At 46.6% G+C, this 15,145-nt stretch overlaps 1 protein-coding gene across 1 annotated transcript in view; it reads left to right on the top strand.

The window, feature by feature from the left end:
* LOC140410679 (protein downstream neighbor of Son-like) overlaps nucleotides 1–15,145 on the top strand; it is a 49,849-nt gene that overhangs the window by 22,661 nt on the left and 12,043 nt on the right. The window contains exons 3-7 of the mRNA XM_072499067.1: nucleotides 1,696–1,887; nucleotides 7,596–7,774; nucleotides 8,696–8,874; nucleotides 10,103–10,208; nucleotides 13,822–13,941. Coding sequence (XP_072355168.1) covers nucleotides 1,696–1,887; nucleotides 7,596–7,774; nucleotides 8,696–8,874; nucleotides 10,103–10,208; nucleotides 13,822–13,941 — 776 coding nt within the window. The remainder of the gene's footprint in view (nucleotides 1–1,695; nucleotides 1,888–7,595; nucleotides 7,775–8,695; nucleotides 8,875–10,102; nucleotides 10,209–13,821; nucleotides 13,942–15,145) is intronic.

Genomic DNA, 15,145 nt, shown 5'->3' with positions numbered 1-15,145 from the left:
TTATTGTCACAAGTAGGCTTACATTAACACTGCAATGACGTTACTGTGAAAATTCCCTCGTCGCCACATTCCTGCGCCTGTTCGGGTACACCGAGAGAGAATTCAGAATGTTCAATTCACCTAACAAGCACATCTTCCGGCACTTGTGGGAGGAAACCGGAGCATCCGGAGGAAACCCACGCAGACTCAGAGAGAACGTGCAGACTGTGCACAGATAGTGACCCAATGAAATCTGGGAAGAGCAAGAAAAAAAACCAACTACCCCAGTGACACCAACTCCAGTGACATTCAAATTCTTTCCAGTCCATGTTTCTTTACAAAGTTATTCGCTTCCTTCGGTGTATCGAAGTAATGGTCCCTGTCTCCAAACGTAACCCGCAGGCATGCTGGGGACACCATTCCAAACATCATTTTGCTCTTATAAAGAGCCGCCTTGGCTTTATTGAACCCCGCTCGCCTTTTTGACAGTTCTGCCCCAACAACCTGGTAAATTCTGAAGGTGTGGCCCTCCCATTTGCATTCTCGAGTTTCCTTCGCCTACCTTAAGATCTCTTCCTTGTCCACGTACCTGTGGAGTCGCACTTTGATCGCCCATGGCCGCTCCCCAGATCTGGGCTTGACCGGTGAGGCCTGCTCCACTTTGTGAGGTTTACAAAGACGCCCTACCCAAACAGATTTCCAAACATCTTTGCCACCAAGTCTGTGGAATTTGCATCTTCTATGCCCTCTGGTAGCCCAATGATCCTCCAATTTTGGCGCCTGGAGCACTTCTCCAGGTTGTGACTTAGGCCTTCAATGTCTTCTCTCCCCTGCCAACATTGCCACCTCTGTTTCCAGCGACGTGACTGCATATTCCACCTTCCGAATCAGAGAGCCCTGTACCTCTCACCATTGTTCCACCCTGTCCAGAGCTGCCCAAATGGGGTCAGTCGCTGTTACCAGATCGTCCGTGGCCACCTGCTTCTGCTTCCTAAACCCCTCCATCAGAAATTCCACCAGCCTCTCCATTCTCCACTGAGAGGGCAACAACGGCACATGGACCTCCACCATTTTCTCTCATCCTGCGACACGAGGGTCTTCTGAATCAGACAAGAACCCCTTACTCGACTTCTTCGTATTGTAGCCTCCAGCCATCCCATGCCAGCCTCCAGACTTTCCGCTACACCACTTCTACCTAAACAGCACCCGTTAAATGGGCAAAAACAGCCAAAATCCAAATCCCCAAACAGGAGCCACCTTACGTGCGACCGTTCACTCCTTGGTCGCCACCGGAAGACTGGGGAAGACGTTTTTCATGCAGCAAGCGATAACTACCTGGAACTGGTGGAAGTGGAGGTGGTAAATGATTTTAAAAAACAACTTAGATGAGCACTAGAGGGAACAAACTTGCAGGGTTATGGGGACAGAGCAAGGACTGGGACTGATTGGATTGCTCTAGAGTCATGGATCGAACAGCCACTTTCTGCACTTGTGTTGCTCACAATTACAAATGTGTGGGATATCATTTTCAGAATCATTGAATGGATATGAATAAATAATTTTCATTCAGAATGTAGCAAGGGTAGAAAATTTGCTCAACCGTATAGAACCACAGAATGGTTCATATTCTTGCATGAAAATAACCTATGCAGGACTATCGCGTAAGTGTGGAAATGTCTATTCATCATCTTTATTTTTTTACCTTAAATTTCTAAGGCTTCAATTGAATATAGTCCAGTTCAGCCTAGTGTTTACCCAGACTGCTATACTGACTGGAGTATAAAGACAAGAGTTCTGATTACCTCACCGACTCCATTCCCGTGGGCAAAATCAAGTACCAAATCGTTATCAGGAAGTGGATCCATTTCCAGAACAATGGTAAAAGCTGATGAAGTTTATATTAAACAGGTGAGGTCTTTTTTTAAATATTCTTTTTGGCTGACACATATAATACTCTGCAGTAACCTGCCTGTTTGGTTTCTGCTAAAGCTTCTTACTAAGAATCGCAATATGAACATAATGTGAGAAGGTAGTAAAGAGAACAACTCTGTCTCAGCTTTTAAATTGCCTTTTACTTCAGTACAAAGAAATCCTTCCACATAACCATTCTCTAAAATAAAAATAAATTAAAACTCTTTGTAGGAAGAATTACCATTATCAGCTTGTTGACTGGTCCTTCCAGTCAGTAAAAACCCTCCAGAAGGCTTTCCTTCTTGCTGATGTTAACTGTGAAGTAGTTGGGAAACATTTTCCTCAGAGTCACCTATCACTTTTTATGTTGTATTTGTAATTATTCTGAACCTTTATACAGTGTCTTGAAACAGTGCATCCTTAAAAGTGGCAGAGGTGGAAATGGTGGTAAAGAAAGCATATGGCATGCTTGCCTTCATAGGACAGGGAATCGAGTATAAAAGCTCGAAAATTATGGTACAGTTATATAGAACGTTGGTTAGGCCACATTTGGAATATTGGGCGAAATTATCCCAAACGGCGCGATGTCCGCCGACTGGCGCCCAAAACGGCGCCAATCAGACGGGCACCGCGTCGCCCCAAAGGTGCGGAATGCTTCGCATCTTTGGGGGCCGGGCCCCGACATTGAGGGGCTAGGCCAGCGCCGGAGGGATTTCCGCCCCACCAGCTGGCGGAAACGGCGTTTGTTGCCCTGCCAGCTGACGCGGAAATGACATCCCCAGGCGGTGCATGCGCGGGAGCGTCAGCGGCCGCTGACAGTTTCCCGCGCATGCACAGTGGGCAAAGTCTCTTCCGCCTCCGCCATGGTGGAGGCCGTTGCGGAGGCGGAAGGGAAAGAGTGCCCCCACGGCACAGGCCCGCCCGCGGATCGGTGGGCCCCGATCGCGGGCCAGGCCACCGTGGGGGCACCCCCCGGGGTCAGATTGCCCCGCGCCCCCCCCAGGACCCCGGAGCCCGCCCACGCCGCCTTGTCCCGCCGGTAAATACCTACTTTAATTTACGCAGGCGGGACAGGCAATTCCTCGGCGGGACTTCGGCCCATCCGGGCCGGAGAATTGAGCGGGGGGGCCCGCCAACCGGCGCGGCCCGATTCCCGCCCCCGCCCAATCTCCGGTACCGGAGACTTCGGCAACCGGCGGGGGCAGGATTCACGGCGGCCAACGGCCATTCTCCGACCCTCTGGGGGGTCGGAGAATGATGCCCACTGTGTCCAATTCTGGTCACAGCATTAGCAGAAGGATGTGGAGGCTGTGGAGAGAGTACAGAAAAGGTTTACCAGGATGTTGCTTTGTGTGGAGGGTATTAGCTATGAGAGATGGAATAAACTGGGATTGTTCTCCCTAGAAAGACGGAGGCTGAGGGGCGACCTGATAGAAGTTTATAAAGTTATGAGGGTGAACAGTTGGAGGCTTTTTCCCAGGATGAAAATGACAATTAGAAGGGGGCACAAGTTCAAAGTGAGGGGGGATAAGTTCAGTGGAGATGTGCAGGAGAAGTTTTTTTTACACAGAGGGTGGTGGTGGCCTAGAATGCACTGCCAAGTGAGGTGGTTGAGGCAGATACGTCCTTTAAGACTTATCTGGATAGACACATGAACAGACAGGGTACAGAAGGGTACAGGCGTTTGGTCTAGATAGGACGCATGATCGGCGTAGGCTTGGAGGGCCAAAGGGCCTATTCCTGGGCTGTATCGTTCCCAACAGCTTGCGTAGGAATTGAAAGAGAGAACTTGCGCTTATGAATTCCTTAGTTGTCTACAGTGGGCGGCACGGTGGTTTGCACTGCTACCTCAGTGCCAGGGAGCTGGGTTCAATTCAGACCTTGTCTGTGTGGAATTTGCACATTCTCCCTGTATCATTCTCCCTGGGTGCTACGGTTTCCTCCCAGCAGTACAGGGTTAGGTGGATTGGCCACGATAAAATTGCCCTTAGTGTCCAGGGATGTGCAGGTTAGGTGGGGTTATAGGGATAGGGAAGGGGAGGGGCTTAGGTAGGGTATCCTTCAAGCGGGTCGTCACAAACTCGATGGGTCAATTGGCCTCCTTCTGCACTGTACGGTTCTTTGTATGTTCCAAAGCATTTAATTGCCAATAAATCAAAAGGGAGAATATTTAAAATTCATTCATGGGATGTGGGTGTTGCTGGCTGAGCCAGTATTTATTTACTGACGATCTGTCTTATAGTTAACACTATCAGTATATCCCAACATTTGATTTGCTTCAATGGCTGAGTATTGTTGCAATGGTTTAAATTTATTGTCAATCGGGAACCCCAATTCTCTTTGATTATCCATACACATTATTTTCTTTGCTTTCCTGGAGTTTTTGTCTTTGTGTGAGGCGCTTTGACTTTCCCTCCATTGAATTGGAGTTAGGTGCATCATCTGCTGATGGTGGCTTACAATGGAATAGAAGTAACCCTTGGGAGGGGCGGACTAATGAGCACAATTGATTTGCAATTTCTGTAACAATTAAGATGATGTGGACTGGGGTAAAAAGTAAGGGAGCCAACAACTTGTTACTCGATGAGGACCTTGGGACATGTCACTGGCAGGGAGACCAGCCTAAAGTTGATTTTGAACTGCCCTCAGACCATGGGCTGTTAGGGACAGGCAACAAATTCTGCCTTTGACATCCAATGAAATAAAAGAAAATGAAAAATGAACTCAAAATGAAAATTGCCACACGTAACTGAGTTTGAAAAACAATATGGACATTATTTTTATCCGATATGTTTTCATTTCTGCAGATAAACCAAGTATTAACAACTATATTTGTCAATGTCTTTTTTGGTCTACTATGTACGTTCCCTCGGCCGCAGTGAAATACTTTTCACTGTACTTCGGTACATGTGACAATAAATCAAATCAAATATTCACCGAAAGAGTGAAATACTGACTTACTAAACGTGTACAAAAACTTTAAACTTGCACTGATTACAGTCTTGTAAATTGTCATGCTCGTCCCTGGAAATGTGTTAATTTTTAGTTACTGTTTCTCGTTAAAAATTTAGCCTGATGAGTGAGAGGGAGGCATCTCTTTCGAATGTTAGAAGGGTATTGAACGTGGTTATGGTACCGGCGGAGGGGAAGGAAACAAAGGTGGTTGTGGCATTGGACGCCGAGAAAGCATTTAACTGGGTAGAATGGGGGTACTTGATGGCAATTCTGGAGTGGTTTGGGATTGGACTAAGATTTGTGGACTAGGTAAAGCTAGGAGCCCTTAGTTGAGCCGAGGGCTCGTGATTGAGCCGTTGGCCATCGCGTTAAGAAGTTCAGGGGTATGGAAAGGGATAGTGCGGGGGGGGGGGGGGGGGGGGTCGAGAATAGGGTGTCCATAAGGCACCACGGTAGCATTGTGGATAGCACAATTACTTCACAGCTCCAGGGTCCCAGGTTCGATTCCGGCTTGGGTCACTGTCTGTGCGGAGTCTGCACATCCTCCCCGTGTGTGCGTGGGTTTCCTCCGGGTGCTCCGGTTTCCTCCCACAGTCCAAAGATGTGCAGGTTAGGTGGATTGGCCACGATAAATTGCCCTTAGTGTCCAAAATTGCCCTTAGTGTTGGGTGGGGTTACTGGGTTATGGGGATAGGGTGGAGGTGTTGACCTTGGGTAGGGTGCTCTTTCCAAGAGCCGGTGCAGACTTGATGGGCCGAATGGCCTCCTTCTGCACTGTAAATTCTATGAAAAAAAAATGTATATGCCGATGACTTGTTGTTATACGTGTCGGAACCGAGTGTGTCAATAGGGGGAATATTGGAGCTGCTTTGGGTGTTTGGGTCTTTCTCTGGGTACAAATTAAATCTAGACAAGAGTGAGTATTTTGTAGTGTCTCAGCCGGGGGTGGTGGCAGGGGTGGGGGGGGTTTCCATTCCGTAGGGCAGGGACTCACTTTAGATACCTGGGGGTGCAGGTTGTTTGGGATTGGGGGGACTCCGTCGGTATAACATTTGTAGTTTGGTGGGGAGAGTGAAAGCTGATCTGGCAAGGTGGGATGGTCTCCCTCTGTCACTGGCTGGTTGGGTACAGGCGGTTAAAATGAACGTGTTGCCGTAATTTCTGTTCATTTTCCAATGCCTGCTGATTTTCCTGCCAAAGGCATTTTTTTTTTTAGAGAGATTGAAGGAATGATTACCTCGTTCATATTGGGAGGGAAGGTGGCCAGATTTAAAAAGGTGCTGCTATAGAGGGGAAGGCAGGCAGGGGGTGGGTCAGAATGGAGGAGGGTCTGTGCAGGGGGTCGGGATTGAAGGCACTAGCGGTAGCGCCGCTCCCGATGGCCCCGAGGAAATACTCAAGGAGTCCGGTAATAATAGCTTGATTGAGAATTTGGAGACAGTTTCGCCAACACTTCGGGTTGGGGGCAGGGTCAAGGGAAATGCTGATTTGAGGGAACCACAGATTTGAGCTAGGGAAGTGGGACAGAAATTTTCGGAAATGGGAGGAGAAGGAGATTAAGACACTAAAAGATTTGTTTCTTGGGGGTCGGTTTGCAACATTGAAGGAGCTGGAAGCGAAGTATGGGCTGGAGCAGAGGGAAATGTTTAGATACATGCAGGTTCAAGATTTTGCCAGGAAGGGGATACATCGGCTTCTCGGTAGAACCGGCCTCCACATGGCTGGAGGAGGCGCTGACGACAGGGGGACTGGAGAAGTGGGTGGTGTCGACGGTTTACGGGGCTATTTTGGAAGAGGAGAAGGCACCACTGGAAGGGATCAAAGCAATGTGGGAGGAAGAGTTGGGAAAGGATATGGAGGAGGGTTTCTGGTGTGAGATGCTCCGGAGAGTGAATGCCTCCACCTCGTGTGCGAGGTTGGGGCTGATACAGCTGAAGGTGGTATATAGAGCACACCTCACAAGGGCGAGGATGAGCCGGCACTTTGAGGGGGTAGAATCACGTTCTACCCGCGAATCACGTACATATGTTTTGGTCCTGTCCAAAGCTGGAGGATTACTGGAAGGGAGTTTTTAGCGTAATCTCTAAAGTGGTGCACGTGAAACTGGACCCGGGCCCTCGGGAGGCCATATTCGGGGTGTCGGACCAGCCGGGGTTAGAAACGGATGTGGCTCATTGATCGCCTGTTGGGATGGAGAGCAACCTCTCCACCCTGTGCCCTGGCGTGGCGGGGGGGATCTGTTGGAATTCTTGACTCTTGAGACCATTAAGTTTGAACTGAGGGGAAGGATGGAGGTGTTCTACAATTCATGGGCATTATTCATTATCACTTTCGAGAATTGGATAACATTGAATATTGGTGGGGGGGGGGACTGAATGTGTTAATGGTGACTATGGGTGATTCCTGATTCCTTTGTGTTATTTGTTTATGTTAACATGCGGGCAGTTGTTTGGAGGTTGGTGGGAGGATGGGATTGTTGTTGGTGATATGGGGATTGACATTATATTCGTTACTGCTTATTGTTTATTGTTGGTGGGTGCAAATTTGGGAGAAAATGTGAAAAAGGGGGAGAATAAAAATATTTTTTAAAAGCAAATTTTAGCCTGATGACCTGGCACATTTAGCCTTGTCTGGCCTACTGTGTTCACCTCTACTTTCAAAAAAAATCATTAAAAAAACCTTTAGCTTTTTTTGTACAAAGCGAAAACGCTTATATGTTTTATTTTGATTTTCTTTGTTTACCTATTCAGGAACTTGAAGATAGCCCGAGTTTAAAACGTGTCTTTCAGCAAAGTATGAAATACTGGATTTACCCCAGGCTGCCCTGGTTGCAACTTTTTCCAAGAATGGGTGTTGACAGTGTATCAGTTGATGATGGTTTACAGTGGTGCCCGGATTACAAGATACAAAATATTTTAATGAAAGACTGGTAAGTCAGCAAGTACCAGCTGAGGAACAATATGCAGGGAAAACACATTGAAACAGACAAGTTTGTTCTGAAAAAATGCATCCATCTCCATGCACTGCTGTCCTCAGTTCCAGAAATGTGTGCTTTTCCACGAGTAAAATACATGTGGAACAAAATCAAATCCTTTTTTAAGAAAAGATCAGAATAGTTACAGTTTGTGCCTTTACATAGAACAACTTGGGTCATACCTTCCTGGTTACCCAGTGTCACATTTGAGGGGTACCCCAAATATGCGCTGGGAAATCCCTCTTGGAAGTTCCCAGAGACGTGTTTACTCAGCAATTGTCCAGAAGCACTAACTTCCCTTGGACAAAATAGTATTTTGCTGGGAACCATCTGACAAAGCTAACTTCCAATGGTTCTGCCAGTTTAGCCTCATAGTTACTCTGAAAGAGTTGAAAGGATAAAAAGCACAATGGAATTCTGGATGAGGTAGTAAAGGCTTGAAATTGTTGAAACTGTTGACCTTGAAATTGTTGAAGAAATTGCTGTGATGTGTGTAGCCTTTTGTGGACAGATGAAGTACGATGTGCCAGTGGCCTTCCTTGCCTATGTGTGGAATTCCAAAATTGACAGACTGGAAATGCCCCACTGCTTCATCTGGCCTGTTTCATACAATCATATTCTTGGACATCACATTCCCAATACCACCAAAACACAAATTTCTGTCTAATGTTCTAGAATATAAAGATGCTGTCAGTGATTTGCAGAATTTGTGTTGTGAACATAAATCTTTTCTTCATGGGAATAAAATAAACATTTCATTTAAAACTGTTAAGAGCATCAGTGTTTCTGGCCAAAGAATATAAAATCATTATCTCACCTTTTTTAAAGTTGTTTTAGTTTTTCACATATTGAAATCTGTAATAAATTCTATTCTAGGTTGTCGACCTTTAGCTCACTCTTTGACCTTCTTCAATCTGGTCATTGCCCTTTCTTTTACATCTGTACATACCAATTCACAGTGCTCTTCAGGACTGCTCAGGAATCCAGAAAAGAATCGATTACTGCCTTGTTGTACCCAGCAAGTGTGGAAGTTTTAGAAGCAATGAGATTGTCAGGTAAATTGCCTAATCCATTTTGAATTGAGTAGAATTGCACTGCAATGATATTATTTTTGGGAATTGAGTAGTACCAATATTAAAATTAAAAATGCAAAGTGTTGACAAATTATTTGCTCTTATGAATATTTTTGCTGCATGTTTGCTAACGGTTGTTCCACTCTTTTGCATGAATTTTTAAAATTATTTGTATAATTTTCAGCTGTGAATGAAGCAACTGGATAAAAATGTCAATACTGAAAATTTCCGAAAACATAATTCCGAAATAACGGGCGGGATTCTCCCCTACCCGCGGGGCGGAGGGTCCCGGCGGGATGGAGTGGCCTGAACCACTCCGGAGTCAGGCCGCCCAAAGTGCGGATTCCTCTGCACCTTTAGGGCCAAGCCATCACCTTTAGGGGCTAGGCCCGCGCCGGAGTGGTTGCCGTCCCTCCGGTTGGCGTGGAAGGCCTTTGGCGCCACGCCAGCCGGGGCCGAAGGGACTCCGCCAGCCGGCGGAAGTCCGCGCATGCGCAGGAGTGTCAACGGCTGCTGACGTCATCCCCGCCCATGCGCAGGGGTGGTCACCTACACGTCGGCCATCGCGGAGACCTACACGGCCGACGCGTAGTAAAAGTGTGCCCCCACAGCACATGCCTGCCCGCGGATCGGTGGGCCCCGATCGCGGGCCAGGCCACTGTGGGGGCACCCCCCGGGGCCCCCCCCCCAGGACCCCGGAGCCCGCTCGCGCCGCCTGGTCCCGCCGGTAAGGGAGGTGGTTTAATTCACGTTTGCGGGACCGGCATTGCCGGATAATCGCCGGGGGGGCCCGCCGACCGGCGCGATTCCCGCCCCCGCCGAATCTCCGGTGCTGGAGAATTCGGCGGGGGCGGGATTCACGGAGAATCCTGCCCAATGTATCCTTGGAACAGTGGCCGGAATTCTCCGGTCGTTGCGATTCACTTTTCCCACCGGGAGCGCCAGCGGGTTTCGCGGCAGCGTGGGGTGGTTACAATGGGAAATCCCATTGAGAAGAGGCGGGAAGATAGAATCCCACCACCAGCGAATGGCGCGCCGCCGAGGAACACGCAGCTGGGGAACTGGAGAATCCCGCCCGGTGTCTTTATAAGTGGAAAGAATATTAAGTCGTTACACTTCAAAGTTCTGAAGCTTTAAGGAGTTGGATGAAGTAAATGATTTGGTAATCTTTGGTAGTATTTTGTCTATGAATGTATTTGATGTTTTGCAGAAGTTGTGTTTTCAACATATTTAGTGGAGCACTCTCCGAAAACTGGTCACATGAACCTTTCTTCACCAGATGTACGTGGGTTAGTGCATCTTAACCAAGCTTGTTTGTGAGTAGCCCAACATATTTTTTGCTTCTACTGTGCCAGAAATTCCTTTAAAGTTTTCTATTGCTGTTTATATTTGTGTACTTTGCATTATTGTTTCCCTGTCATAACTACTCTATATTGCCCGATAGTAATGTGAGGCCAAATAAAAGGTATGTCAGCCAGTCCCTTTCTTCTGAGCTGGAACATGAACAGTATCTCTTTTCTCCCCTCATGAAAAAGGAACAAAAACAGTGTATCCTATCTAGCAAATCAAGGAATAATGATGGTAAATTAATGGCTGAAAATCAAATTTATGAACATAGTATTTCAAAAATAGGCATTTGTTTGCAGTTGCTACTGAGCAAGAGTTTTATGGTGTCAAATAGCTACATGGATAGCACATTCAGAGAGATAGTCGCGCCGCAGGCTAGGAGTGTGCAGGCAGAAAGGGAACGGTGACCACCAGGCACTTCAAGAGAATCAGGCAGGTAGTGCAGGAGCCCACTGTCCCATTCGCTAATTGGTTTTCCGTTTTGGACGCTGCTGAGGTTGTTGGTTCCTCTGAGAAACGCAGTCACAGCCAAGCTCATGGCACCACTTGATCCTTAAATTGAAGGATTAAGATGTAGAATCAGATTGGCTGGAACTAAGAAACAGCAAGACAGCAGACCTTCGTGGGAGTTTCTTTATAGGCCACCAAACTGTAGTGCTAATGTTCGGCATGGTATAAATCAGGAAATTAGAAATTTATGTAACGTGGGTAATACAGTAATAATGGGCAACTTAGTTAACACATTGACCAAATCAGCATTGTGCACTGGAAGATAAATTTCTGGAGTGTGTATGAGACGGATTTCTGTAGTAGTACTTTAAGAGCCATCTTGTGATTGGGCTGTTTTGGATTAGTGTTGTGTAATGAGTAAAGGCTAATTAATAGCCTTGCTGTAAAGGTGCCTTTGGGAAATGGCGACCATAATAATGCATTAAGTTTGAATGTGATCCAGTTTATTCTGAAACTAGGCTCTTAAATCTGAAGAAAGGAAATGATGATGGTATGAGGGACAAGTTGGCTATGGTGGATTGGGAAAATGCACTAAACATTTGATGGTAGACAGACACTGGCTTGTATTTAAAGAAATACTACACAACCTACAACAGATATTCATTTCTCGAAGGAACAAACACAAAGAGAAAGGTAAATCAATTGTAGTTGATAAAATAAGTTAAAAATTGCATTAACTCAAAGGATGCAATTCTGGCTTTTAAGGATGCCAGAAAAAGTGGTTAGCCTGAGGATTGGGAGAAAATTAGAACCCAGCGTGGGATTCCTCTGAGTGCTCCGGTTTCCTCCCACAGTCTAAAGATGTGCAGGTTAGGTGGGTTGGCCATGCTGAAAAGAAATTGCCCCTTCGTGTCCAAAAGTTTGGGTGGGGTTCTGGTTATAGGCCAGGACTCTGGACTTAGGTGGGGTGCTCTTTCAGAGGATCAGTGCAGATTTGAATGGGCGATTGATCTCCTCTGTACTGCAGGGATTCCATGATCTCATTGAAGCACTCAATATTATGAAGGGGCCTGACGGTAGAGACTAAGACCTTGTTTCCAGAGAATCTAGAACAAGAGGGCACAGTTTCAAGATAAGGGACTAATCATTTAGGACTGAGATGAGGATAATTTATTTTAACAAAAGGTTATGAATCTTTGGAATTATTTACCATAAGAGGATTGTGGATGTGGCATTATTGAATACTTAAGATTGAGATTGACAGAAGTTTGGTCTATCTAGGAATCAAGGGACAGTGGGTGCAGGTGAAAAGTGGGGTTGAAGCCGAAGATCAGCCATGGTGGTATTGAATGGTGGAGCAGGTTCTTCGGAACATTTCCTAAGCCTTGGGTTGGTAGTGCGCTGAATGCAACCCCATGGGTGTCAAAAATTTGAATGGATAATTTTCATATTTACGATTTCCAGTGAAGAACTTCATGATATGAGCATGAAGGCCAGTTTGCTTGATTCACGACCGTCACAGTTTTCTGCCCATTAAAGTCAGTATTTATGAATTGCGTAGTGTGTGAAGGCTAGCCAGCACTTACTAAACTGCTGTTACATAATATTATCACAAGTGTTAGGTTTGACACTACAGCAGTTGTAAGGTTATAATTTTTCAAATACATTTAAAGAAGAGACAGATATGTCCATAGAAATTACTGCAAATATCTGACTTAAAGGTTTAGCATACAGAAGAATAATGAGGAAAGTTTTTTAATGCATTCATGGGCTGTGGGTGTCATTGGCTCGGCCAGTATTCATTGCCCATCCCTAACTGCCCTTGAGAACGTAGTGGTGAGCTACTTTCTTAAACACTGCAGTCCATGTTGTGCAGATACACCCACCATGCTGTTAGAGAAGAAGTTCTGGGATTTTGATCCAGCGACAGTGAAGGATCGGCAAAATATTTCCAAGTCAGGATTGTGAGTGGCTTGGAGGGGAACTTCCAGTGGTATCTGCTGTCCTAGACGGTTGTGGTTGTGAGCCCTTCACCACATTCCTGACTTTACCTTGTAACTAGTGGGCAGACTTTGGGGAGTCAGGAGGTGAGTTACTCACTGCAGAGATTCCTAACCTCAGACCAGTTCTTGTAGCCACGGTATATGGCTAGTCCAGTTGGGTTCCTGGTCAATGGTAACCCCCCCCCAGGATGTTGCTATTGGAGGATTCAGGAATGGTAGTGACATTGAAAGTCAAGGGACGATGATTAGATTCTCTCTTATTGGGAGATGGTCATTTCCTGTCACTTGTGTGGCACGAATGTTACTTGCCACTTGTAAACCCAAGTCTGGCTATTGTCCAGGACTTGTTGCATTTGGACATGGACTGCTTCAGTGTCTGAGGAGTAGTGAATGGTGATGAACATTGTTCAATTATCAATGAACATCCCCACTTCTGACCTTATGTTGGAAGGAAGGTTATTGATGAAGCAGCTAAAGATGGTTGAGCCACGGAACTCCTGTAGGGATGTCCTGAAGCTGAGATGACTGACTTTCAACAACCTCAACCATCTTCCTTTGTCCAGCCAATGGAGAGTTTTCCTCTTGATTCTCATTAACTCCTGTTCTGCTGGGGCTTCTTGATGCCATGTTCAGTAAAGTGCAGCATTGATATCAATGGCAGTCACTCTCCCTCCCTCGGTTCAATTCCCGTACCAGCCTCCCCGAACAGGTGCCGGAATGTGGCGACTAGGGGCTTTTCACAGTAACTTCATTTGAAGCCTACTTGTGACAATATGCGGTTTTCATTCATTTCATTCATGTGAAGCAAGGCTGTAATGAGGTGATGAGCTGGCGGAACCCAAACTGAGCATGTGTAGGTGTACCATTGTCATTACCAGGAGTGGCAGCACCACCTTAGTTTTCTGTTTCTCTATGACGCTTACTTAATTAAGCAGCTCTAAGGTTTGAAAGGCTAAGTGCAAACTGCTAGAATCTGAATGCTCAGCTTCTCAGCTTCTAGGACCCAGATCTAAAACTCAACTGATTGGACTAATTGACAACCTCATAAACAATTTAACTGGTAATTTTCTTCATTGGTCAGATGTACTGTATGATGTATGTAATATTTCAATTTTCTTTTTTTTAATAGAAATAATATAGGAAATATTAAAAAAGCAGTGACTGATTCGCATTCACAGAAGTCGTTTCCACTCATAAAGACAGAACCTCAGGAAGAAATTCCAACAGCAGACTCATCAGAATGTTATCCGTATCCTTTTCAATATGATGTTGGAATTTACTTTCCAGCAAGACATCAAAAAGAGACAGAAAAACCATAGGTGTCCAACTTATTAATAATCACCTATTTAAGGTAATTCATATAATGGAGTATTACTGGTGTCAGACTTCTGGAAGAACCCATAATTTAATTTGGATATTGTCCAGTTTCAAGAACATAATAGGAATTGAGGTGAAACAGAATAAATTATTCATTCGACACTAAGATACATGTACACAACCAAGTTTCCAGCAATACTCATTGCGTTTATTCAGCAAATAGCTGAATTGTGTAGATCATTGAGGTCCTCGGTTTGATCCTTGGATTCTGTTGAATTAGTAGATTTAGTGCTGATGGTGGTGGGATGCTATAACTAGCCCCAGTGCCCTGATTTATGATAGGAAAAATCAAAGCCTATTATCGTAGTCAAGAAATCAATGAAACATCAGCGGCAGGATTCTCCGAAATGGAGGCAGAGTGTCTGCGCCGGCGTGAACAGCGTCGCGTTTCATGATGGCGCGAAACGGGCGTGGTCACTACCGATTCTCATGGCGCGGGGGTTCAGGGGCCGGCCACGTAACAAAATAGGGCCGGGGCTGGAGAGGCCGGCCTGCCGATCGGTGGGCCCCGATCGCTGGCCAGACCCCATCGGAGGCCCCCCACCGGTGAAGGAGCACCCCCTCCCCACACAGGCTGCCCCCCGACCCTGCGCGCAGAGTTCCCGCCGGCGCCGGCGGGACTCTGCCGTTTCCGCTCGGCCCGTCAAGGCCGGAGGATCGGCGGCCCGGCTGCGGACAGCGGCCCACGACTGGCGCCGTGCCAAACGCGGCGGTGCAAATGGCGCCGATTCTCCGCTCCTCAGCGAATTGCGTGCCGGAGTCGGGGCAGCGGGGCTCGGACAATCTCGCCCCAGACGCCTATTGAACGTGATAATGACCCCCATCTGGGGAGAGAACACCAGAAATTATCATCTGCCTGGACGCAGAAAAGGCTTTCGACAGAGTCGAATGGAAGTACCTCATAGAGGTACTGGAACGGTTTGGTTTTGGGCCAGGGTCCACCTCCTGGGTGAAACTACTGTACAACAAGTGTACAAATACCACCAGCTCTAGATTCTTCTGGCTACACAGTGGTAGAGACAGGGATGCCCGCTGTCCCTGATGCTTTTTGCCCTGGAAATCGAACCATGGGCGAT

Source organism: Scyliorhinus torazame, chromosome 4 (genome assembly GCF_047496885.1).
Source record: "Scyliorhinus torazame isolate Kashiwa2021f chromosome 4, sScyTor2.1, whole genome shotgun sequence".
Taxonomy (NCBI): domain Eukaryota; kingdom Metazoa; phylum Chordata; class Chondrichthyes; order Carcharhiniformes; family Scyliorhinidae; genus Scyliorhinus; species Scyliorhinus torazame.
The sequence above is the reverse complement of the archived record's forward strand: the minus strand, read 5'-3'. Positions and strand labels throughout refer to the sequence as shown.